This window comes from Pseudogymnoascus verrucosus (genome assembly GCF_001662655.1).
Source record: "Pseudogymnoascus verrucosus strain UAMH 10579 unplaced genomic scaffold scaffold_25, whole genome shotgun sequence".
In the NCBI taxonomy this organism is placed as follows: domain Eukaryota; kingdom Fungi; phylum Ascomycota; class Leotiomycetes; order Thelebolales; family Thelebolaceae; genus Pseudogymnoascus; species Pseudogymnoascus verrucosus.
In genome coordinates, this window is record NW_017263676.1 from 47,038 (window position 1) to 69,049 (window position 22,012).

The window sequence follows — 22,012 nt, forward strand, 5'->3', positions numbered from 1 at the left end:
TTTCCATTCGATTTTTCCACTTCTATTTCTATTTCTATGTTTCATCGGCATTCTCCATTAATGCTACTCTCCATCGGCACCATTAGACCGATTCTCTCGTACTTTGTGGATGTTTTTGTGGATGTGTGAGTGTGTCAGTGTCTCGAGAGGATCAAGGGAAAAGAAAGTCGGGCGGCACAGCAGACAGAAAGAAGGGTGATGAACTGTCACACATATAACACAGTATACCACAATATATATCCATTGTCCCGAAACCTAACAAATATTTACCATCATCCATACAAATATAGCCACAACGTCTTTCTCTCTTTTACTGCTTATTATAATATTATGCCATCCTCCGTATAATCCATCCTATGAATCCTTTTCTTTTTCCCCCTTCCCCTTCCCCTTTGCTGTGTTGTCTTCAGCCCAGCCCCACATCGTATTCCCATCCCGCGCTCGCGCTCTGCCTTGGTTCAGGTTCCGCGCCAAGCAGCTTACTTACTCCATACAGTACGAAGTACCGTGCCTTCAAATCGTGGCTTAGCTCGTTTATAGTTTCGCATTTCCATACAGAGAGAGACTCCACCATAGACACATATTATTGACCTCCCCACGTCACTCCATCGACCCATCTCCTCCTTCCCAGGTCAGCTAGGAAAAAAGGGAAAATCTCGACCGTTGGACTCACAACCACGGATTCTCCATATATGACGTCGAATTGTCCTTGATCTGGCCTCGACAGAGCCTCCGCCATTGCCTGCATGCTCTCCCAGAACAACCGGCCGTGCGCGACGCTGCTCGACTTCGTCGAACGAAACCCATGAGGGTGTTCCCCGAGCCAACTCAAAGCGCCAGCGAATTCTTCGGCCAGAGCGACAATGCGCCCAGAAATCAACGGCATATGATGCTCAAGATGTCCGCTGATGTATCCAGCGCTCGCCCCGAAGCCAGCCACTTCGAATCCAGCAGCGGCTACCATCACAAGCCATCCCACCCAAGGAGACGCGGTATTGCTGATCACAAAAAGGCTACACGTGCGGTTCGGAAGGCCCCAAGGCGTCGCCTTCTCCAGTATGGATTGGCATTAGTAGCTGCGAGCCTCTGCGTCGCGCCTGTTCAAGCTGTCTTGGTCCCGTTTGAAAATTGTCTCCCGGAATCATACATCAACAGTGTTCCCAAGAAACTACAATTCACACCCACTTTCGTTGATGTTTCCTTCGATGCAGCAAGTGATGCACACAACCTGCTTTTCAAGGTCTATGGGAATGTATCCGGAACATATACGAATGTCAATCTCCCTCCGGCGAATGACCCTGCGTGGTCCGACCCGAAGTTTACAGATGGGAAGATAGAAAACCTTCCGCAACCTATTTACAAATATACCACGCTATACAACAAAATCAATGTTCTGACATATCAACCGTGGAGCCAGTTTCTCAACTTCTGTGACCAGTTGGACAACGGAGTGTGCCCCCTTGGACCGGCATTCTCTGCTGATATGTGAGGATACCCATCCGTCTCCTACTTCATTTGTATATACTAATATACAGTATAGAGACCATCCAGACAGCTTCCCCTATTTCAAAGTATCGAATAGCATGGATTCATCATATGCTTTCACGTCCCTGATTGCTACATTTTTGATCATAAATGGCGACAAACTAGACCCCGCGACAAATCTCGGCTGCATAACTACAGAAGTGACTCCGGACCTCGGCGGTAGCCTTAGCGGTATGCTGAGGCTCGTTCCATTTGCCGTCCTTATACTGGTTGGAATTGCAACTGCAGTTGCGGGCATGTGGAGCCCCTGGGGCACCACAAACCTCTTCAAGTGGACGACAAACTACGGCAGAGATGCTGACCTGCTGAGATTGGTTACGCCTGGTTTTGGTGACTGCTTACAGTACATTCAATTCGTTGTTCTCACAGGAGGGCTTTCCCTAAGCTATCCCGGCTTCTACCAGCCCGTCGTAAGCAAGTTTGCCTGGTCAGCGCTCATGTTCGACAAGAGTTTCGTCACGAAAGGGGATGGCACAAAGGCCCTCGTTGATGGCATCTATGTCACGCATGGAGCCCATGGCCTTGATCATATAAGCCAGCTCGTTGGAATGACTGGAGTGACTGATATATGGGCAGGCATGGCCGTGTGGCTATTGTCGATTATAGCAATCGTGATAACTGTCATTCAAATCGGATTCTTCCTTCAATGGGCTTTCCGTCGGTTCTCTAGGATCCAGGAGGAAGATCTACGGTCAAAGAACATGCCATTCACCGTCGGCAACGTCATCCGCATAGTCTTCAGTTACTTTTTACTACCGATTACCACGTTCTCGATGTTCCAGCTTGTCATCGCTGGAAGCTCTCCCCCAGCCACAGTAGCTCTAGCTGCTCTGCTGCTTGTTACCCTCGTCATATTCGCAGGCTGGCTGTTTTACGTTGTTGCATCGAGTAAGCCGCGCTCGTTTCTCTTCGATGACCTAAGGACCGTTCTCCTATACGGGTCACTCTATAATACATATTCGGACGATGCGGCTACTTTCGCCCTCGTCCCAGTACTCCTCACGTTTGTCCGCGGGATTGGTATTGGGGCTGTCCAGCCGTCTGGAATAGCACAGATTGTGCTGCTGGCGATCTGCGAAGTCATCAATATCGTGGCCTTGCACGCATTCCGACCATTCCACTCACCCACTTCTATGAATGCGTATCATACATTCTTCGCCGGTGTTAGATTTACCTCAATTCTTCTCATGGTTGCATTTGCACCATCCCTCGATGTTTCGGATGGGGTAAAAGCATGGCTTGGATACTCAATTTTAGTGCTGCACGCCATCGTATTGATCTTCGGGTTTCTACTCAATGCGTTCCAGACGATAGTCGAGGTTGTAGCACGCCTGGCTGGCGTCGGAGTTGACGATGACAGTGGCTTCGCCAAAGTCTTCGGCTTGAGACAACTATCTCGACGATTGCCGCGCGGCGCATACTCGAAGCAAAACCAGTCCTACAATGGTGCGCAGTTGGTTGACCGCAAATCGCCACAGTTATCGAATGGTGGCTTAAGGACCCAGTCGGCAAGCAGTGGGCATATTCTCTTGGATGGAGCTAGACCCATTGATAGAAATAGCAGCGCCTCAATCCAGCCTACGAACATGGACAGCTATAGTAGCTATACTCCAACGACGGTTCAGGATGGAAATGCATTCCCATTCCTGCCATCCGCAGCAGTCCTGGCAGGACAAAAGGATAGAGGTGCTTTAACCCTCAACACTGTTGACACTTCAGATCCTTACTATCGACCACCTCGAGCCCGTCGACCCACCATAGACGCCTACAGTCCTGGAGCTAGAAGCAGGGGTTCTTGGGCAAGTGGCGATTGGGGAATGAGAAGGTCGAGCCAGCCCGAGTCATTGACAGCAGGCGACCCCTTTGAAGGCCCCTCTACCTCTGGTCGCGAAACCCCCGTGCCCTCATACATGGCCGCCCAGAATCAGCATGCCGACCGCCCCTCCCAAGAACACAGGAGGTCCCAAACGGATTACACGACGCGCGAAGTCGATTTCTACTACGGCGTCCGCGGACCCGCACTCAACGCCAACGTGCCGAACCGCAGACTGCGCACTGGACCAGTGGACCCCACGAACCCGGTAACCGTTGCCAGCGGCTGGTTCAAGAACCTCCTCGGCGGAAAGACCAAGGAGAAGGGGAAGGGCTTCGAAGTCGTCCGCAGCTCGCGCATGCCTCCGGGGATGGCTGACCCTCGCAACGGGCCATCGCCCGAATCTCCACCCGAGGGCATCCCCATCGCCGCCACGGGCGCTATCAGGCGCGACTTGGATAACGACGAGCCTACGAATGTGGGGGAGGGGAATGAGATGATGGTTGGTGCCAAGTCGCCGTTGTTGTCGAAACATGATGATGATGATTCGGATGACGATGATTTGGATGAGGGGTTCGAGATGACGCGTATCTCCGATGCGCCCCCCTTACTCCCCGAGCTAGACCGCGGAAAGGGGTTAGAGATCCCGAGTCGCTTTCCTAGTAAGGCGAGCTCGAGAATGCAGCAGCCGCCGCTTGTGGATGAGGATATTCCGATTCCTCGCAAGAGCTCTAAGCGCGCGTCTCAGCAGGGCTTACAACCCCCTGATGCCTCGGGACAATCGTCCTTCGTGTCCTCCTCACCAGGTACTTCGGCTCGAGGCCAGAACGGCGATCACACGGGCCCCTCCTCGCACTCCCGCAACGACTCGGTGGAGCCGCCGCTGATAAGTCTTAATGACGACTCGCTCATGGGGAATCTGAATGACCACACGCGCCATGATCGCCCGACGAGCATGGGCGTCGTGAGGAATCATAGTATCCGCGTCACGGATCAGGGGTCGGATGTGGATGAGGTGCGGAGTAGTGCTGCGGAGATTGTGAGTCTGAGTAGCCAGCGGTCGAGGGAGACGGGGCGGTCCGTGAGGGACTGAGATGGTGGGATAATAACTAACTAATACTCTACTAACTCCTACTACTTGGGATGATTTTCTCTTCATTTTTCTTCTTCTTCAAATTTTTTGTACATGCGGCGGGATAGGGACGGGGGGAGGGAATAAGGGTTCACGAATCTCCTTTGTTTTCGTCGGAGAGGGAGAAAGCGGCTGGCGGAAAAAAAGTTCTCCTGGGCGCAAAAACGGGAGGGGGGATGGGGGGTGGGGTAACTTGTATATAATGGTTCTCTTTTTTATTTTTCGGTTTGGGCAAAGCGAGCGGGAGGGAGGGGAGGGATAGCGATTTATTTGCTGGGAAAGGGGGGAGTTTATCTTTTTGTGTTTTGCGGCTCTGCTTATGAAAGCGATGATGAGGGCCCGGGGGGATGGGGTGTGTGTGATATAATACTTGGGAAGGGGATGATAGGAGGTGATGGGCATGGGGATTGGGAAGGGAAGGGGCATATACAGTGCGTGCTAGTGGTGGTGGTGGCACGTGGAGTAGCTAGGACCGACTGACCGACCGACCGACCTTTTGTGGTGGCGGGAGAAGCAATATATGCAATGTACTGTAACGAGGGACAGACAGGATGGGGAGTGTTGCAGATTGAGTGAGGTTGGTGGTGGTTGTACAGTAGATGCGTGTGTGTGTGTGGTACTACATCCCAGCCCGTCTAGATGAAAAGACTCTCTCTCTCTCACCCGCGTCTCTCTAGCCCTCTAGCCACATTGTATTCAAGGACACTGTAGAGTGCGTATGCGAGATGTGTGCAGCCAGACAGGCAGAGCACGGATTACCCCGAACATGCACACCCCGACGATCAGGCCAGAATTGTGGAACACCAGCACCAGCCACGGAGCTCTTTCAACCCGCCAAGGTACCACCACCACCACATCTCACAGGAAAAAAACACCGCCAAAGAAACCCACTATAAATTGCTTGGTCTCCTCGGAGTCAATCCTGAGCTGTCCCCAACCCATCCCTCGGCTCACTGCTAGCAAGCAACTTAAGCCCATCCATCCGTGCCCCCTCAGCGCCTTACCTCTTCTAACCCTAGCAATCTAGCTGCTAGTTAGATTTCCTAGTTAGCGAGGTATAGGGTAGTAGGTGGTACGTAGGTATGTCTCGTCTCGAAGAGCCCTTTCCCCCATTCCCCCTAGCGCGGGGATTATGTCGACCCCTGCCCAGCTCAGCTCGGCTGGGCTTTGGGGGATAGAAGCTAGCTATGTAGCTGGACTAGGTGTACCAGCCAGCCAGCTCTCCCAGGTAGCGTTAGTTAGTGTTAGTAGTGTTAGTCCCTCCTTGCTAGGCTCTGTTCCTAGGCCGGAGCAGCAGGGTTCCACTTTAGATCGATTAGCGACTAGACTGGGAGGAGGCTGTGAGCGACATTTTTTCTTTTGGGTTTGGGTTGGGTACATGCTAGATTACTGTCTGCTATGGGAATCGTTAGTTCGCTAGTTTCGATTAATCTAGCTGGGCTTGTTTTTCTGCACTGGAGAGGCGCCGATGGGGATTGGGGACTTGAGTGCTCAACCAGGGTTCGGTTAATGGGTAATGGGTATTTGTTGCCTTTCTCTTATCGCGGTCGTGAGTCGTGGGCGTGCGTGTGATTTTTTGGTGAGGAGACGGAGACAGAGGGAAGGAACCTGGTAGGGCGGAGCCAAGGAGAAATTGGGGAGACCGCGTACCTGCCCTGCGGCGGGAGGTGCCAGCTGCCAACGAGAGAAACATTGCCAATTGAGACGGGATACGTGCGTGCTGGAGGTGGAGGTGGAGGCGGAGGTATGAAGCCGGATGCGTATGAGGAGAGGGAGAGGGAGGGAGAGGAGAGGAGAGGAGAGGAGGAGAGGAGGGTGGTATTGTATGCACATTCTCTATGGATGGAATTGATAGGATAGGTGTCTAGATGTATGGGTGTATGGATGTCTGGACAGATAGATAGAATGAGCACATGAGGGTATATACACACAGACTAAAATCTCAATGTTTAACAATCTCCTCGCTCAATCTCCCCCTTCCTTTCCCTCATTTATCCTATCCCGTCTGAAATTCATCACTATCTCCTAAACCACTTCTTCCTCCCGAGACCTTCCAAGCCATCCGACCTCCAACCTCCACCCAGCCTCCGCCATCTCATCCCATACCCATACCTTCCCACGCCCCTCCCCTCCCCGCCACCCCACTTCAAAATTCCCTCTCAACCACAAAAATCTACAACCACTACCACCACCACCCACACCCGAATCCCAATCCCCATCCCCATCCAACCTCCCCCCCCCCAGTCCCCCCCCGACCCCAGCTCGCTCTCCCATCAATCCCTGTCCCCGGTTGGCCCAAATCTTGGAACCAGCTCTCTACAAACCCAGCCCTCCACTTTCCGTGAGCGGATTCCCATATCGCCAAAGGACAATCCCTGCACCACTCGTTCGTCATCGTTCCATGATCGACAACCGCAAAAGTAGCGAATAGCTCCCCGAATCTCTCTACTACTTTCTCACACACGTCCGTCCTCCTCCCTCAACGACAACCACCCCCGACCTCTTCCTCGCGGAAAATACACCTGGGAGTTTCAATTCCAGCTGATGCTCAATTCGCAACCTCAGCTGTCGCGATATCCCATCCGATCCCATCTCTCATTCAAAACTCCCAGGTAGCCCAGAACACGCCCAATTGATTAACAGCCTCCCACCTCGCCCACACGCCAGCTAGGGCCTGGCCACATCGCCTGCCTCATTGACGCACCTCCCCCCAACCCCCCACCACCACCACCCAAAAATCCGCAACCATGGCGACCGCCGCGCAGGAAGCAGAGATCAAGCAGCAGGGCGCCTTCGAGGCGTCGCGCGACCCCACGAACCCGGTGTCGGCCGCGGATGCGGAGGCAAAGGCTATGACGGAGAGCAAGAAGGCGGGCGTGCAGGCGTACTCGTTTGATCCGGACGCGACGGCTGAGGAGAAGGCCGCGCAAGCTGCTTCGGTGAGGAATCCTTCCACTGCACCCCGACGACCGGGCGCGCGAATTGTCTACTAACGGCGATTTTAGCATGTGCCAGAGGGATTCCACCACGAGCACAAGGCGAAGGGGTATGCGATTGCGACGGACCTTGATGATGGGAAGCCCGGCGCGTACGATCTGCCGCCGCCGACGACGGCGGGTGCGATTGAGCCGGTGAAGGATAAAGAGGGGAATATTGTGCAGGGGCAGCAGGAGGGCGACAAGGAGAAGTGGGTTGATCGCACGGGATGGGCGCCGAGATTTGGCAATGGCGTGGATCCCAATGCGCCGGTAGAAGAGTCGCTCCTGGACCACCAGACGTGGGTGGAGGGGCAGCTCCCGGATAAGTTATACGGAGGTAAATTGGGTCAATTCGTGGGGTTTATGAGGCTTTTACTAATTTGGGTGCGCAGACTGGTATCACAATACGGCGATTATTATTTTTGCTTGTTTGGCTTCCTACTTCATTGCCGTTCTCGGCGGTGGATTGGCCTGGGTTTTCCTGATCATGGCCGCGTGTGGCACGTACTATCGCACATCGCTCCGCCGTGTGAGGAGGAACGTCCGCGACGACATCAATCGCGAGATGGGCAAGGCCAAGTCCGAGTCCGACACCGAGAGCTTGGAGTGGATGAACAACTTCCTGGACAAATTCTGGCCCATCTACGCCCCCGTCATCGCAGACACCGTCATCAACTCCGTCGACCAGGTTCTCAGCACCGCGACCCCCGCATTCCTCGACAGCATGCGCATGCGTTTCTTCACGCTCGGCTCGAAGCCACCGCGCATGGAGCATGTGCGCAGCTACCCCAAGGCGGCTGACGACACTGTCCTCATGGACTGGAGATTCAGCTTTACGCCTAACGATACTGCGGATATGACTGCCAAGCAGATCAAGAACAAGATCAACCCCAAGGTGATTCTCGAGATCCGCATCGGAAAGGCGATGGTTAGCAAGGCGATGGATATCATTGTCGAGGACTTCGCCTTCTCCGGATTGATGCGCGTCAAGATGAAGCTCCAGATCCCGTTCCCCCACGTCGAGCGCATCGAGGTGTGCTTCCTCGAGCCTCCGGTTATTGATTACGTCTGCAAACCCGTTGGAGGCGAGTACCTTGGTTTCGATATCAACTTTATTCCGGGTCTTGAGACTTTCATCAAGGACCAGATTCACTCGAACATCGGCCCAATCATGTATGCGCCTAACTCCTTCCCTATCGAAGTCGCCAAAATGCTGTCGGGCTCCCCGGTTGACCAGGCCATTGGTGTTGTTGCGATTACTCTCCATCGCGGCCAGGGCCTCAAGAACACTGATAAGTTTGCTGGTACTCCGGATCCATACGTCGCATGCTCGTTGAACTTGAGGGAGATTCTCGCCCAGACCAAGATTATCAAGGAGAACGCCAACCCCGTCTGGAACGAGACCAAGTACATCATTATCACTTCTCTTCAAGATTCTCTTACCCTGCAAACCTTCGATTACAACGAGATCCGCAAGGACAAGGAGCTTGGTGTTGCCACGTTCCCGCTTGAGAAGCTTCGCGATGTCCCCGAGCACGATAACGAGCAGCTTGAGGTCCTGTCCAACGGCAAGCCTCGTGGTGTCATTGCTACTAGCATTCGCTTCTTCCCCGTGCTTGGCGGCGGCAAGACTGAGGATGGAAAGGACGAGCCTGTACCGGAATCAAACACTGGTATTGCCCGCTTTACTGTTTCTCAGGCTAAGGATTTGGATGGTACCAAGAGTTTGATCGGCCAGCTTAGCCCATATGCCATCTTACTTCTCAACAACAAGGAGATCTTCACCTCTAAGAAGCTTAAGCGCACTAACAACCCTATCTGGGATGGTTGCCACAAGGAGATTCTCATCACTGACCGCAAATCTGCAAAGCTCGGCTTGGTTATCAAGGATGACAGAGGACTACAGACTGACCCTATCCTGGGTACTTACCAGATCAAGCTGAACGACATGCTGAGACTCATGGAGAAGGGCCAGGAATGGTACAGTCTCGCTGGAGACAAGTCTGGCCGCGCTAAGATGACTCTGCAATGGAAGCCCGTTGCCCTTACCGGCGTCGGAGCAGGAACCGGCGGATACGTCACCCCTATCGGTGTCATGCGCATCCACTTCAAGAACGCGCGCGAGATCCGCAATGTCGAGACCGTCGGCAAGTCTGATCCATACGCAAGGGTTATGCTTTCGGGTATTGAGAAGGGTCGCACTGTGACCCACCAGAATGATCTGAACCCCAACTTTGACGAAGTTATCTATGTCCCCATGCACAACGAGCGCGAGAAGCTCACCCTCGAGCTGCTGGACCAGGAGAACCTTGGAAAGGATCGCACTTTGGGCCAGGTCGAGGTTTTGGCTAGTGACTACATCAAGCAGGGCGAGAACGGAGAGTATCTCGTCTCTGACGCGAAGACGCCGCTGTCGAAGGGTCTCCAGATCCATGGAAAGGGTAGCTCTAAGGGCACGTTGAACTACGATATTTCCTTCTACCCATGCCTCAACATCGCCGATCCCGAGGACGACGAGGAGGAGGAGAAGAAGAAGCAGCACAGGCGTACTGCTTCAGGGTTATCTGCGGCGTCTGGTCGTAAATCTATCGATAGCGTGGCCACAAACGGTACCAAGGATGCTGTTGCAAAGGAGAACGCGAAGGCGAATGGTGATGGCACGGTTAACAAAGACTTGGCCAGTGCTCTCGCACAGGGAGAGCAAGACCAGGAGGACCTGGAAGAGGAGAAGACGGTGCCAAAGATCAAGCTCTCGCCCGAGGAACTCCTCAAGCACGACAGCGGTCTCGTCATCTTCAAGCTCTTGGAGGCTGATCTGCAAGAGACCAATGTGCACGTGGAGGTCTTGGTTGACGATATGTTGTTCCCATCGTACTCGTCTGCTGAGGCGAGGACGAGGCAGCTCACCTTTGACGAGATTGGAGACTGCTTTATTCGTGAGCTTGAGTTCTCTAGGCTTACGATCAGATTGAGCAGGAAGGGTGATGTTCGCGGGGATGACGATGATGATGACAGGATTGTTGCTACGCTCACCGGTAACACGATGGATACTGTGAAGCAATGCCTTGTGAGTTATACGTATTTGGTTTCTATTTAGCACTACTAACTCATAGTATAGAACAACCCTACTATTTTGAAACTCAAGGACGACAGGGGACATATCAGCACCATCAAGGTCAGCCTCAAGTACATCCCCGTGCAGATGCATCTCCACCCCAGCGAGAGCTTGAACAACATGGGAACTCTCCGCGTCGACATCCTCGATGGTGTCGACATGCCGTCCGCCGACCGCAACGGCTACAGCGACCCCTTCTGCAAGTTCGAGCTCAACGGCCTCAACGTCTTCAAGACGCACGTCCAGAAGAAGACCCTCTCGCCCGTCTGGAACGAGTACTTCGAGACGGAGATCCCCTCCCGCACCGCCGCCGACTTCAAGTGCAAAGTCTACGACTGGGACTTCGCCGGCGACGACGACCACCTCGGCGACGCCAAGATCGACCTCAGCACCATCGAGCCCTTCCGCCCACAAGAGCTCAAGCTCCCACTCGACGGCAAGTCCGGCACTATTCGCGTCCGCCTCGTCTTCCGCCCGGCTTACATCACGCGCACCCGCCACGGAACATCGACTTTCTCCAACAACTTCGCGGTACCCGGTAAGATCGTCACCGGCGTCGCTGGTGTGCCCATCAAGGGCGTCGGCATGGCTGCCTCTGGCATCGGCGCTGGTGTCGGCCGCGGCGCGTCGTTCCTCAAACACGGGTTTAAGAGCAAAAAGGACAAGAATAACTCTGTCGCCAGCGTGATCGTCGAGGACACGGACGCTACTGCTAACGGCACAAGCCCCACCACTGGCGTCGAGACCATCGTCACCGGCGGCGCTATTCCCGCAGCGGCACCTTACAGCGACTCCCTCGCCCCGTCCCACACGCGCAACAAGAGCGTAACAGCCGGATCCATCTACAGCACCGCTGGCGGCGCCGCGCCGACGGGTAGCGCGACCATCACGATCGTGTCCGCGGAGGGCTACCCGCCTTCCAGCAACGTCATGGTGGTCATCCGCCAGCTGCCGAGGGAGAAGCAGATCCACAAGACCAAGCACATCAAGTCCCCCAGCGGCTCGGTGAAGTTCGACGAGACCTTCTCGGCGGCGTGCAGCGCGGACACGCAGTTCCAGCTCCAGGTGAAGGATCACGCTACGTTTGGATCCGATGAGGTGCTTGGGCAGAGCGTGTTTTTTGTGGATGAGAGCGGGACGCAGCAGGAGAAGATTGTGCCTGCCGGGAGTGGACGGGTGGTTGTGAAGAGCAATTTTGTGCAGAAAGAGGAGGTGGGTGCGGAGAGCCCGGCGAGGGGGGGGTTGAGGAAGAGCTTTTTGGGGGGGAAGAAGGAGAATGGGAGGGCTAGTAGGGAGGGGACGCCTGCTTAGGGGGGGGTATGATTAAAGGGGGAAAGGGTCTTTTTTTAGTGTGGTTTTTTTGCGAGGGAGGATGGGAAAATGGATGGATTTGGGGGGTGGGTTAGGGTGGTAGGGTATATATTTTTACGGTCTGGGCAGTGGAATATCAATCGTGCGGTTTTTTTGTTCTCAAAAACTTCTAAATGGATGGGTTAAAGTGAAACCTGTAATGTGCTGTGTTGTGCTGGCTGGCCTTTGCTTTTTTTCGATGCCAATGTGGTGGTGCGTTGCGTGGGGTGTGGTTGTTACCCGCACGGGTTGCGCGGGAGTGCCACCCGTCTGTCTACCGTACCGAGTTAGAGAGCTGTTGCTGAGCTGTGCTATGGTATGCTCCGGTTTTTTGTTTTCTGGTAGACGTACGTCTCGGTGACGAACGGGGGGACGGGAGATGGGGTATTCCCGTGCAGCTTACTATATTTTGTTTTTTTCAGGACACGCTGAATGTGTTCCGACATAGGAGGAAGTGAGGATATAAGCAGCCCTCGTTGAGTGATTTTGTTGATTACTGCTGTATAAGAAAGTATTTAAATTATTATTCTAGGCATCGTATTGTGTTGTATAGAGAGAGTTAAACGCGTATCGTAACTTGGAAACGGGGGGTTACGAACGCCCGAACGAACGAACGGACACTACGGAATCCCGTACAGGGAGCAAGCAAGCACCGATCCGCATACGTGGGTGCGTCATCGCCCAGGCAGGCTGCAGGCATCCAAATAAATCGCACCCTCTCCACCACCACGCCTGGACCCCGCCAAAAACCCTCCTACTCCTCTACAAACCCCCAACGCCACAAAAATACACAACAATAACAACTACAACTACCCCGTCCAGCGACCAACAAACACTCGTGAAGGAAGAGAGACACACCGCATCCGCGGCCAGCAGCTCACCGCTTCCTCACCACCCACCCCGCCAAACCGGTCGTTTCCTCGCCATCCAGCAGCCATCATGATAGCGGAAATCGGGAAGGTTTTGTTGCCTGGGCATGTCAGGTCGCGCGGCGAGTCGTCTGCTAGTACGTTTCCCCCATTTCCCTTCCCCCCCCCCCCCCCCCGCTCTAAATACCCGGCAAGCTCTCCCTCTATGGCGGTATTATTTTATACATATTTTCTTATGCCCGCTGCCCGGCGTTGCCTGAGCCCGGCATAGCGCGTGCATGGCGGGGTTCGTTGGTGGTGGTGGGTGCCAAGGCGGTGGGGGGGATATAGCCCACGAGGACGCTGGGGTCTAGGCGGTGGAGTAGAAAAAAAATCTACTCACCGCGCAAGGCGGATGGGTTGATATAATTCAGTTTGTTTTGTTCTATTTATATTGGGAGACATGCTAAAGCGAAGGTGGACTGTAGGTAATCGGAGTAGTGTCGATGAGGGGAGCGTTGGGGGAACGGAGGATGAGACGACGGTTGTCGAGCCGGAGCAGGGGAATGGTGAGTCTTCTTCTGTGCTCCTTTTTGGGGGGAGGGGAGGAGGGAGGGCTAACGGAGGGGGGGTTGGTAGTTCTGTCGCATATTATTTCGCAGTTGAGGCCTGGGGCGGATTTGAGTCGGGTGGTGCTACCGACTTTTATTTTGGAGCCGAGGAGCATGTTGGAGAGGATTACGAAGTAGGTTGTCCTTGGGATACCGGAGGGTCCGGCTGGGGGGTTGAAGGGATGTGGATATGGGGGCTGACGAGGAGTAGTTTCATGGCGCACCCAGAGACGCTATTGCCGATGGCTGAGATTGAGGATCCGGAGGAGAGGTTTGTGTCGGTGGTGAAGTTTTATTTGAGTGGATGGCATATCAAGCCACCGTAAGTCTCTCCCTCCCCGATGACTCGAAAATATGTATACTGATATTTGTGGTCTACAGAGGCGTTAAGAAACCACTTAATCCGATCCTCGGCGAGACGTTTACCTGTGCCTGGGAATACCCTGACGACACAAAGGGCTACTACATCTCCGAGCAGACATCCCACCACCCGCCGAAGTCGAGCTATTTCTTCATGGCACCGGAGCATGGGATACACATTGATGGGTGCTTGAAGCCGCGAAGCAGGTTTCTAGGGAACTCAGCGGCGAGTTTGATGGAGGGTATTGCTATACTACGGCTTATGAACCATGGGGGCCCAAAGGGGGAGAAATAGTACGTGGAGATTCCGGCGATCCGGACAATGGAGTCATCTTTTAAGGGGCTAAGAAAGCTAACATCCACGGGAAAACAGCATCCTCACCCAACCCAACATGTACGCAAGAGGCATCCTCTTCGGAAAGATGAAGTACGAACTCGGCGACCACAGCTTCGTGCGCTGCCCCGAGCTCGGTCTCACAGCCGACATCGAGTTCAAGACGAAAGGCTACTTCACCGGCTCCTACAACGCGATCGGAGGGACGATCAAGAACGACAAGACCGGGGAAGTGCTGTACGAGCTGAGCGGGATGTGGACGGGCGAGATGGACATCAAGAACGTGCTGACGGGTAAGAAGGAAGTCCTATTCGATGCTTTGAAGACGAAGCCCACGCCTCCCCTCGTGAGGCCGCTAGAGGAGCAAGGGGAGAGGGAGAGCCAGAAGCTGTGGTATCGCACTGCGCAGGCGGTTATTGCGAGGAACCATGAGGTCGCTACGGATGAGAAGACCGCGGTGGAGGATATGCAGCGGAGAGAGGCGGCGGCCAGGTTAGCGGATGGTGTGGAGTGGCGCCCGAGGTACTTTAGGGAGGTGCGCACTCGACCTGGGGAGTCGGAGGAGGGCGAGGAGGGTCTGGATTGGATCTTGAATGCTGATATGTATGTTTCCCCCCACTTATTCTCCTTTATTGTGGCCATCTCGATTTTTTTCTAACGCGCAGGAACAGCGATGGCGCCACTCCGGCGGAAAAGGCCAAGCAGATCTTGGGGGTTATCCCTATCTTACCAGGACAGAGGTTCGAGGAGCGCATGCCGATTCCGCCGTCAAGGCTGTCGCGGGAATCGACGCGCGGGGGGAGGCTGCAGGATTTGAGGGCGTTGGATGATCCGTTGGCTGTTGGGGTGTCGGAGTCGAGGGTTCCTGTCCCACCGCCAATGGTGAACGTAGCGGGGAACGACCTCATAGACTTCGGACAAGATGGAGCTCCTGTGCCGGTGCAGGCTCCTGTTCAAGAGGCCCCGATTCATCCAGTGGCACCTGTACCCGTACCTGCCTTTTCTGAAGGAGCTCCTATCCATTCCAGGGCACCCGTACCCCCACCTGTTGCCATTCAAGGGGGTATCCACCCAACGGCATATGCACCCGTACCTGCTGTCGCTCCGGGGTCTCCTATCTTCCCCGCACCACATGCACCGGTACCTGCTGCCGCTCAAGCAGGTCCCGTCTACCCAACGCCACATGTACCATTACCTGCTGACTTGTTAGCAGCACAAGTAGAACGCGGCGGACTGGCGCAGAGACAGATGGAGGCGACGCTTGCTGAGACAGCCACGGGCAACAATGGGAAGCCAGGGTCTCAAAGCCCGCTGCTTGATTTCCACAAAGACCTCAACCAGTCACTGAGACGGGCGGATTCGGACACGAGGAGCATTGATGAGTTTGTCGATGCTGAGGGCTAGATGGTGGGAAGAGGATGGTAAGGGGTGGTTGGTGGATATAGTAGGGGTTTCGGGGCTTGGACGGTAGCATGTTAGAATGTGCTGTCAGCACGGTAATAGGTAGGAACGGCTAATCAGGGGGGGATGGGACGCATTGATCTAATCGACATGCAGGCGTTTGTCGGGCTTTCGGCATTGCATGCAAATGCTTGAGGTTTATGAGCGGGTCAGCGAATAGGGGGCATAGAAGAGACCGTGTTTCGCTGACCGCTTCGCAAAGAACACAGACAGGTTCGCTGCTTTACCACTGCTTGTCACTTCAACGTGATGCCAGCCCTGTGAATGAGGGGCCCAGGGATTGAGTGATTGAACTGGGCCATGAAAAATGTCACATCATCTGTGCGGAAAAGTAAAATGGGGTAGAAGCCACAAGGCTCGCGTTTTAAACTTTGCAAATCGTTCTTTTTTTGTTCATTTCCCGTTTGAGTTTTTCTCTCTCCTCCGGTTATTTGTCCTAAATTCTTTGCAATCTGCTGCCCGTATTGTAGTTGTACAAAATCGTACATGCATGCCCATGCTCCGTAGATTCAACCCGGTCCTCTAAACGCCGAAACAAAACGCTGTGGTGTGTCCGCTGAGCCTCATGCGGCCCGAAAGCTCAGCAGGGCTCAAGCCAATGTCCCCTCCCCTTTCTCCCCCCTAAGTATCCAGTTCACCTCCTTCAACCCCCCGCCCTCTCTAATACCGCCTCCTCGTCGGCTCCGGGCTCGGACTCCTCGTCACGCTCCTCTCATCCCTCCCCCTCTCCTTCAACCACTTCCTCGTACTCATATCCAGCTCCCTCTCCAGCTCCGGGCTCGGATTCTTGCGATGGATGAAATTGCAGAAACCCGCGCGCTGGCACCCCTCACCCGAGTTGAGGCGGCAGCACGCCTCGCGGAAGTCGGTCACGGGGCTCAGCTCGCAGTAGATGGGGCGCGCGGCGTACCAGCGCGAGTTGAGTGCGTCGCAGGCTTTTTGGGCGGAGTCCTCGTACTTGAAGCGCGCGTAGACGTTGCCAATGAGATCTGCGCGGGGGGATTGGTTAGCTTGTGTTTGTTATCCCTGGATGGGGGGGGGGGGGCTTACGGTCATTATTGTTGTCGCAGATGACGACCTCCTCAAGCTCGCCGTACTTGCACATCTCGCACCAGAAGTCCTCGTAGAAGGCGTCGAAGTGCATTTGCAGCTGCTTGGCGTCGAGCTTGGCCTTGGGGTCGTAGGCGGGGTTCTGGTAGAGGTTGGGGAGGAGCACGGTTTGCGAGTAGGAGGGCTTGACGTGCTTGCGCGAGCAGCGGTCGCCGTGGCGGCAGGCGCCGATCTTGTAGTAGAAGGAGCAGTTGACTTTGTCTTGCTCTGTGCCGAAGATGGAGGCGAGGTAGTTCGCCATTGTGTCGGCGGCCGAGGGGTGCTACTTTGGGTATGTGGTCGGGATAGATGGCTTCCAGATGGTAGATTGGGCGCTGTAGGTCGTGTTAGATGGGATGCGCTGGTGTTGTTGCGATCATGGAGTGGGAGGTGGCGGCGCAGATGTGTATAAAGTTCGAGTTGGGCTTTGGACAACGGTGATGTCGAATTGGGTTTAGCGTATTATGGACCCGTTGTGGTAAAGTAGGTGCATTACTAATATAACGGGCGGCTGTTGGATTGTTCTAGAAGCTAGGGCCACGTTTTATTGGCTGTACAGTACAGATGCTACCAAAACTGACCGTATAATTATTAATCATAGAGATATCAACCATCTTTTGACACCGTTAAGGATATACGATTAGGTGCTTATTTTACTCTATACATAAATATACCAACAAGATATGGAAATAGTAAGGGTAGCAGAGTATTATTGCTCCAAACTGTTGTACCAGATTACCTGAAAGTTTTGGACCTAACGGGATTTTTTTTTGTGAAGCATTATTAGTTCAATCTGTTCAATCCACTTATATTAAATATTTAGAACTCAGCAATCGATTAATATTTGCTACGGAGATTCTACAGTGTAATATGATACTCCAATATGCCGACAACTCTGTGTACTACGACTTCTGCTCTGCAGCCAAAGCAGTAAAGGCCTGCAGCAAATCGTCTCTTAAATCTTCCCATCCCTCAAGTCCAATGCTAACTCTCAGAAGTCGTCTATCAACTGTAGCGTCCGTCATCGTGCGCCACTCAATCAGACTCTCTACACCCCCCAGACTAGTGGCATGGTGGAAGAGCTTCAGCTTGCTGGGGAGCCTTCTTGCGAGTTCCTCTTTCTGCATGACGATACTGAAGACAGGGCCAAACCCGTTCGGCATCTGTTTCAACAACCACCCATCTTTGATGTCCGCTGTCTGCAGGCTTGCATGCTCGACCTTAGCAAGAACTTCGCGGATAGCACTGCTGTTGCCGGAGCTCAGAGTGGCACTATCGCCGACACTGGACTCGGACTCGGGGTGCAAGGCAGCATTCAGCCATGCAACGAGCTTCCCGGTATTGAGTGACTGTCTCTCAACACGGATTTCCAGTGTGCGTAAGCTGCGAACTCCCAGCCAACCTTCCATATTGCCCATCACGCTGCCGATCAGTAATCTCTCATGGATTAGATTGTCAACCCAGCCTTCCTTCACTCTGGCAGGGTTCACTGCCAACACTCCACACAACATATCGGAATGTCCACCAAAGTACTTGGTGCCACTATGCATAACAATATCCGCGCCCCATAGGAATGGATCCTGAAGTGGTGGTGGGCCAAATGTAGCGTCCACAGTGAGATATGCCCCTCTTGAATGTGCCTTGTCGGCGTATTCCTTCAAGTTTGTCGCATTTCCTGTTGGGTTGAGTGGAGTCTCGATGTGCACGATGTCGCCGGGTTGAAGATCCTCAGCCGGGCAGTCGAGAGGTAGAGTTGTTAAGCCAGTGAGCTTCTTATGGATGCTGATTACGCCATGGCAGCCGTGATAGCCCTCGCCAATCGAGATGCGCTTTGGGTTGAGGTGGACGAGGATGGCATGGAATGCAGAGAGTCCGGAGCTGTATGAGATGGCGGGGCCATTGAGTAAACTGGAGAGGATGGTCTCGAAGCGAGTTGTGTTTGGTGCAGTGTGTCGAGAATAGATGTGACCCTCGGCCGCCGCCGTGTGCTATTGCCGTTAGAGTGAGTATTTGAATGGATAGGGGCTACCTACGTCGGCTTCGGTCCATGGAACTAGCTTTTCAGGGTCGCTGGGATATCGGTATGTAGTGGAAACATGCATGGGAGGAGCAACATCTTGATGCCCGCCATTGAGGACATCGTCCGCATGGATGGCTAGCGAAGATACCGAGAGGTTGGATGCTGCCTCTGGCACAACTACGTTGCTTTCCTTGATGTCCGACATTGTTTAATATTAAGACGATTTAAATGAATCAGTAAGTTAGAAATGTGGTAGTGAATATAATACACATATATCACCCACGCTCAAATGGCGAGCTTCCCCGCATGTTTACACATGGCGGGGCAAGTCCGTCATCGGCTCGTAATTGCGCCTTCTCCGATACAACGGCATTATCTCTGTGGCCTTTAAGAATTAATCACGAACCTGATACCTGAACCTATTCATATTGATTATTGATTTATGAGCTATGTGATATAATTATTTAATTTCGAGGTGTAATGTTGCCCATAGTTTGTAGCCAAAGGCTAAATGGGTATGGTGCTGATTCCATGTTATAAAAACAGCCAAGCTATGCCCAGCAAGCTCGATCTCCCAACCAAAACCCGTCTCATATATTTTCCCCTGCAAAAGCTATCCATGCGATGGAAAGCAAGCTCAAAACTCAGTCCAAAATCCTTCTCATATTTGTTTCCTGCATAAGCTATAAATATTGCTAAGTCAAAGCCGAGAGCCCATGCGACACGGCCATCAACCTGTTCAGTGATTTTTCTACTTCTCTGGCACAAGAGTCTGTCATTCTGAGACCATCATGTCGGATTCCGGACTTTGCATAATCGTCAGCTGCTGCAAAAAGATGCATTGCCCTGCTGACTGATGTAGTTTCAATTGACATTCGGAGGATTAAATTTTGAGTGCCCAAGGTATCCGGAATCGATTCCAAAGGCAGCAACATTGTTTTGGCTCGCTTTAACTTTGGTCCCTGATGCGCCGCCATGGATTTTTGGCGTCTCATTAGATATGCTCGTGGATCGCCATCTTCGAGCACAGTTTTGATTATATTCTCTTGCACCGGCATTCGCTGCATTGCCACATTGCCCGCTTCAGCCTCCAGGCGAGCTACAGCAGCGGTTTCTTCTCGTAGCCTTCTGGTGCTTGTTACTTTCCTTCTCTCAAAATCCATGGCAGCATCTACATCGTCATGGAATGCTGATATGCTTGTTCTTCGTAATCCTTGCGATGGTGAAGTGTCGCCAATTGGAGTCAAATTGCTCGACTCGTATGCGTTCTCACGGGCCCCGGGTACAACCTCCGTCCTTCTAGGAGTGATAAAAGGCGTCTTAAATTTCCTCTGGAGCTTTTCCTTCGACTTAGTTTGAGTAGGTGGCGGTGACCATGGAAGTCCGACTGGAAGTTCTCGAGCGGTTACGAATCCAGTTACGAATCCATTTGAGTATGGTGGTTTATAATTAGACTGAGACAGACCGTCCCCTGTTATGTGGTGGGACTGCTGCGGCTTGGGGCCATGCTGAAGTTCTGCCAAATCATCAGTCTCATATGTCTGTTGCTTGTTTATCCATGTTTCGACCGAACTTTGCGTAGGGCCTGGTTTTGGCTGTTTCCAGGTCTGGCTTCCTGTTAAACGGTTGGGCATGTCTTCGGTGAGAAACAGATCGTCAGACGAAGCTGAGGGTGTGTCATCAACAGGAGTAATATATGACCTCAGCGGCCTTGGTCTAAGCGTCCTGGACCCATGAAGCCCACGCTCAGTTGCTGGAGTATTGAGCTTCGCGATGATCCAAGGGTTCAGCGTGTTGTGGTCACTGCGCTCTTGAGTACTAGGTGGTGATTGTGGCTCACAAGCAGCGTCTCTTAACAATTCCAACTCTCGACCCGATGCTTTATCAACAACGGCATCGGAAGTTATATGCCCCTGGATTTTGTTGTTTCTTGTCCCGTAATTGACTTTAGAAGTTTGAAAATCTGTCACGCCCATACTCTTTGACACCTCCACGCGTTGCTGAATTGCAGAATCATGACTCGCAGCAGGCTGGGGAGCAGGTAGGTCATTGAAGGTGTCATCCACTGGAATTGGGCGGATATTGGTAGAGTATAGGGATTTGAAGAGTTTTTCTGCGGCGGAAAGGATGGCATCCTCATCTTCGAACAGGACATCGTCCTTGGCAGGCTCGATATTGGGATCATAGCTGCCAATCGGACATGTAATCCTCAAATATATGAATGGATCCTTTGGAGCTTCTTTGCTAGTGTTTGAAGCAAATGCTCGGATATGTTGCTTGTAGGAAGACACGACCTTTTTTAGGGTGCCTCGTGTGCAAGATACTGGTCTGGAGTCAACTGATGCATAATGACCACCTTTGAGTTTTGAGAAGTTCGAATCTGGACTCGGAAGGAAGGCCCGTATTCTAATATATGGGTTCGCTGTCGTTGTTTCGTTTTCATCAGCGGCATCAAAAATAGACGCATCATCTTCAGATGGGCTCGCTATTTCGATGCATTGTTTTGCAACATCTTTCCCAGCGACTTGAATTGCTGCCTCCTTGATATAACCTTTGGGATGCGGTATGTACGACCAATTCCCTTTGCCCGTCTTTGCCACCTTGAGAGTGAATCGAACTTGAAACCTCGCCAGAGCGTATGACTGAAGGATGTTCTTGATATTGGATATTGTTTTTGATGAATCGCTAATAGAAGTTTGCCTTCTGACAGGGAAAGCGGAAAGAAAATTGGATACGCAGACAGTGGTACCAATGGGATGAGAGATAGATGACTTGCTTGATACACCCCCAGTGGCTTTGAGTTTTACCACGAAAGCAACAGGCTCTCCTTCTGCTCGGGTTGTAATAGTCACGCTTCCAAGACTCACAGAACTGGCCAGAGCTTCGCCCCGAAATCCGAGACAGGAACTACCAACTGTCCTCAATTCCTCGAAATTCCTCAACTTGCTGGTATGACCATGGCGTCCAAGCGAGTCAAGGTCTTCTTGGGCTATGCCGTGGCCATTGTCATGAACTTCAATCTTATCAACGGTATTTGCCGATATTATAACGTCAATCGATGTTGCCTTTGCATCAATGGCATTGTCAATGAGCTCCTTGACCAGTGATGAAGGTGTTGTGAGGGCTTGACAGGAACCCAGGATCCTTGTGGTTGAAGATGGGAGTGGCTGGATTGCCATACTGATGATTCTGGGGCTCAGAGACGCAGCAGCATCACATTATATCATTTGGCATTCTACGCCATTAATCTGATAACAAATGAAGGCTTCTATTAGATTACATTTTTTCTCCTCATAGAGACTGGATGGTGGTGATAATGATGTGGTGAACGCTATGCCGAGGAGAGGTTGACGTGG

At 52.9% G+C, this 22,012-nt stretch overlaps 6 protein-coding genes across 6 annotated transcripts; 3 read left to right on the plus strand and 3 right to left on the minus strand.

Annotated features, from left to right (window-relative positions):
* Nucleotides 1-483: 483 nt before the first annotated feature.
* Nucleotides 484-4,661, plus strand: VE01_06826 (uncharacterized protein). The gene is made up of 2 exons (XM_018276265.2): nt 484-1,485; nt 1,541-4,661. Exons 1-2 carry the CDS (start codon nt 806-808, stop codon nt 4,449-4,451), a joined length of 3,591 nt encoding a protein of 1,196 aa, XP_018129894.1. The 5' UTR covers nt 484-805; the 3' UTR covers nt 4,452-4,661.
* A 2,078-nt stretch (nt 4,662-6,739) lies between these two features.
* Nucleotides 6,740-11,894, plus strand: VE01_06827 (uncharacterized protein; the record flags this gene model as incomplete). The annotated part of the gene is made up of 4 exons (XM_018276266.2): nt 6,740-7,429; nt 7,496-7,805; nt 7,861-10,535; nt 10,587-11,894. The coding sequence occupies exons 1-4, from the start codon at nt 7,238-7,240 to the stop codon at nt 11,892-11,894; spliced, it is 4,485 nt and encodes a 1,494-aa protein (XP_018129893.1). The 5' UTR covers nt 6,740-7,237.
* Nucleotides 11,895-12,598: 704 nt separating this feature from the next.
* On the plus strand, nt 12,599-15,939 carry VE01_06828 (uncharacterized protein). The gene is made up of 7 exons (XM_059463833.1): nt 12,599-12,939; nt 13,270-13,350; nt 13,421-13,526; nt 13,604-13,714; nt 13,774-14,046; nt 14,126-14,689; nt 14,758-15,939. Exons 1-7 carry the CDS (start codon nt 12,873-12,875, stop codon nt 15,488-15,490), a joined length of 1,935 nt encoding a protein of 644 aa, XP_059319658.1. The 5' UTR covers nt 12,599-12,872; the 3' UTR covers nt 15,491-15,939.
* On the minus strand, nt 15,869-17,024 carry VE01_06829 (uncharacterized protein). Its single transcript, XM_018276268.2, has 2 exons — nt 16,598-17,024; nt 15,869-16,536 (listed from the first exon to the last, which is right to left on the minus strand). The coding sequence occupies exons 1-2, from the start codon at nt 16,896-16,898 to the stop codon at nt 16,208-16,210; spliced, it is 630 nt and encodes a 209-aa protein (XP_018129895.1). The 5' UTR covers nt 16,899-17,024; the 3' UTR covers nt 15,869-16,207.
* A 407-nt stretch (nt 17,025-17,431) lies between these two features.
* On the minus strand, nt 17,432-18,955 carry VE01_06830 (uncharacterized protein). The gene is made up of 2 exons (XM_018276269.2): nt 18,670-18,955; nt 17,432-18,624 (listed from the first exon to the last, which is right to left on the minus strand). The coding sequence occupies exons 1-2, from the start codon at nt 18,859-18,861 to the stop codon at nt 17,539-17,541; spliced, it is 1,278 nt and encodes a 425-aa protein (XP_018129946.1). The 5' UTR covers nt 18,862-18,955; the 3' UTR covers nt 17,432-17,538.
* A 112-nt stretch (nt 18,956-19,067) lies between these two features.
* Nucleotides 19,068-21,997, minus strand: VE01_06831 (uncharacterized protein). Its single transcript, XM_018276270.2, has one exon. It carries the CDS (start codon nt 21,833-21,835, stop codon nt 19,352-19,354), a length of 2,484 nt encoding a protein of 827 aa, XP_018129947.1. The 5' UTR covers nt 21,836-21,997; the 3' UTR covers nt 19,068-19,351.
* Between the last annotated feature and the right edge of the window lie 15 nt (nt 21,998-22,012).

What these genes read in the sequence shown, in the direction of transcription:
- VE01_06826 (XM_018276265.2), top strand. Translation starts at nt 806, where the DNA reads ATGAGGGTGTTCCCCGAGCCAACTCAAAGCGCCAGCGAATTCTTCGGC. An exon ending in CCGGCATTCTCTGCTGATAT is followed by an intron (nt 1,486 to 1,540) that starts GTGAGGATACCC and finishes TATACAGTATAG; the next exon opens with AGACCATCCAGACAGCTTCC.
- VE01_06828 (XM_059463833.1), top strand. Translation starts at nt 12,873, where the DNA reads ATGATAGCGGAAATCGGGAAGGTTTTGTTGCCTGGGCATGTCAGGTCG. An exon ending in GGATGGCATATCAAGCCACC is followed by an intron (nt 13,715 to 13,773) that starts GTAAGTCTCTCC and finishes TGTGGTCTACAG; the next exon opens with AGGCGTTAAGAAACCACTTA. An exon ending in TGGATCTTGAATGCTGATAT is followed by an intron (nt 14,690 to 14,757) that starts GTATGTTTCCCC and finishes GCGCAGGAACAG; the next exon opens with CGATGGCGCCACTCCGGCGG.
- VE01_06829 (XM_018276268.2), bottom strand. Translation starts at nt 16,898, where the DNA reads ATGGCGAACTACCTCGCCTCCATCTTCGGCACAGAGCAAGACAAAGTC. An exon ending in CTGCGACAACAATAATGACC is followed by an intron (nt 16,537 to 16,597) that starts GTAAGCCCCCCC and finishes CCCCCCGCGCAG; the next exon opens with ATCTCATTGGCAACGTCTAC.
- VE01_06830 (XM_018276269.2), bottom strand. Translation starts at nt 18,861, where the DNA reads ATGTCGGACATCAAGGAAAGCAACGTAGTTGTGCCAGAGGCAGCATCC. An exon ending in TTCCATGGACCGAAGCCGAC is followed by an intron (nt 18,625 to 18,669) that starts GTAGGTAGCCCC and finishes TAACGGCAATAG; the next exon opens with CACACGGCGGCGGCCGAGGG.
- VE01_06831 (XM_018276270.2), bottom strand. Translation starts at nt 21,835, where the DNA reads ATGGCAATCCAGCCACTCCCATCTTCAACCACAAGGATCCTGGGTTCC.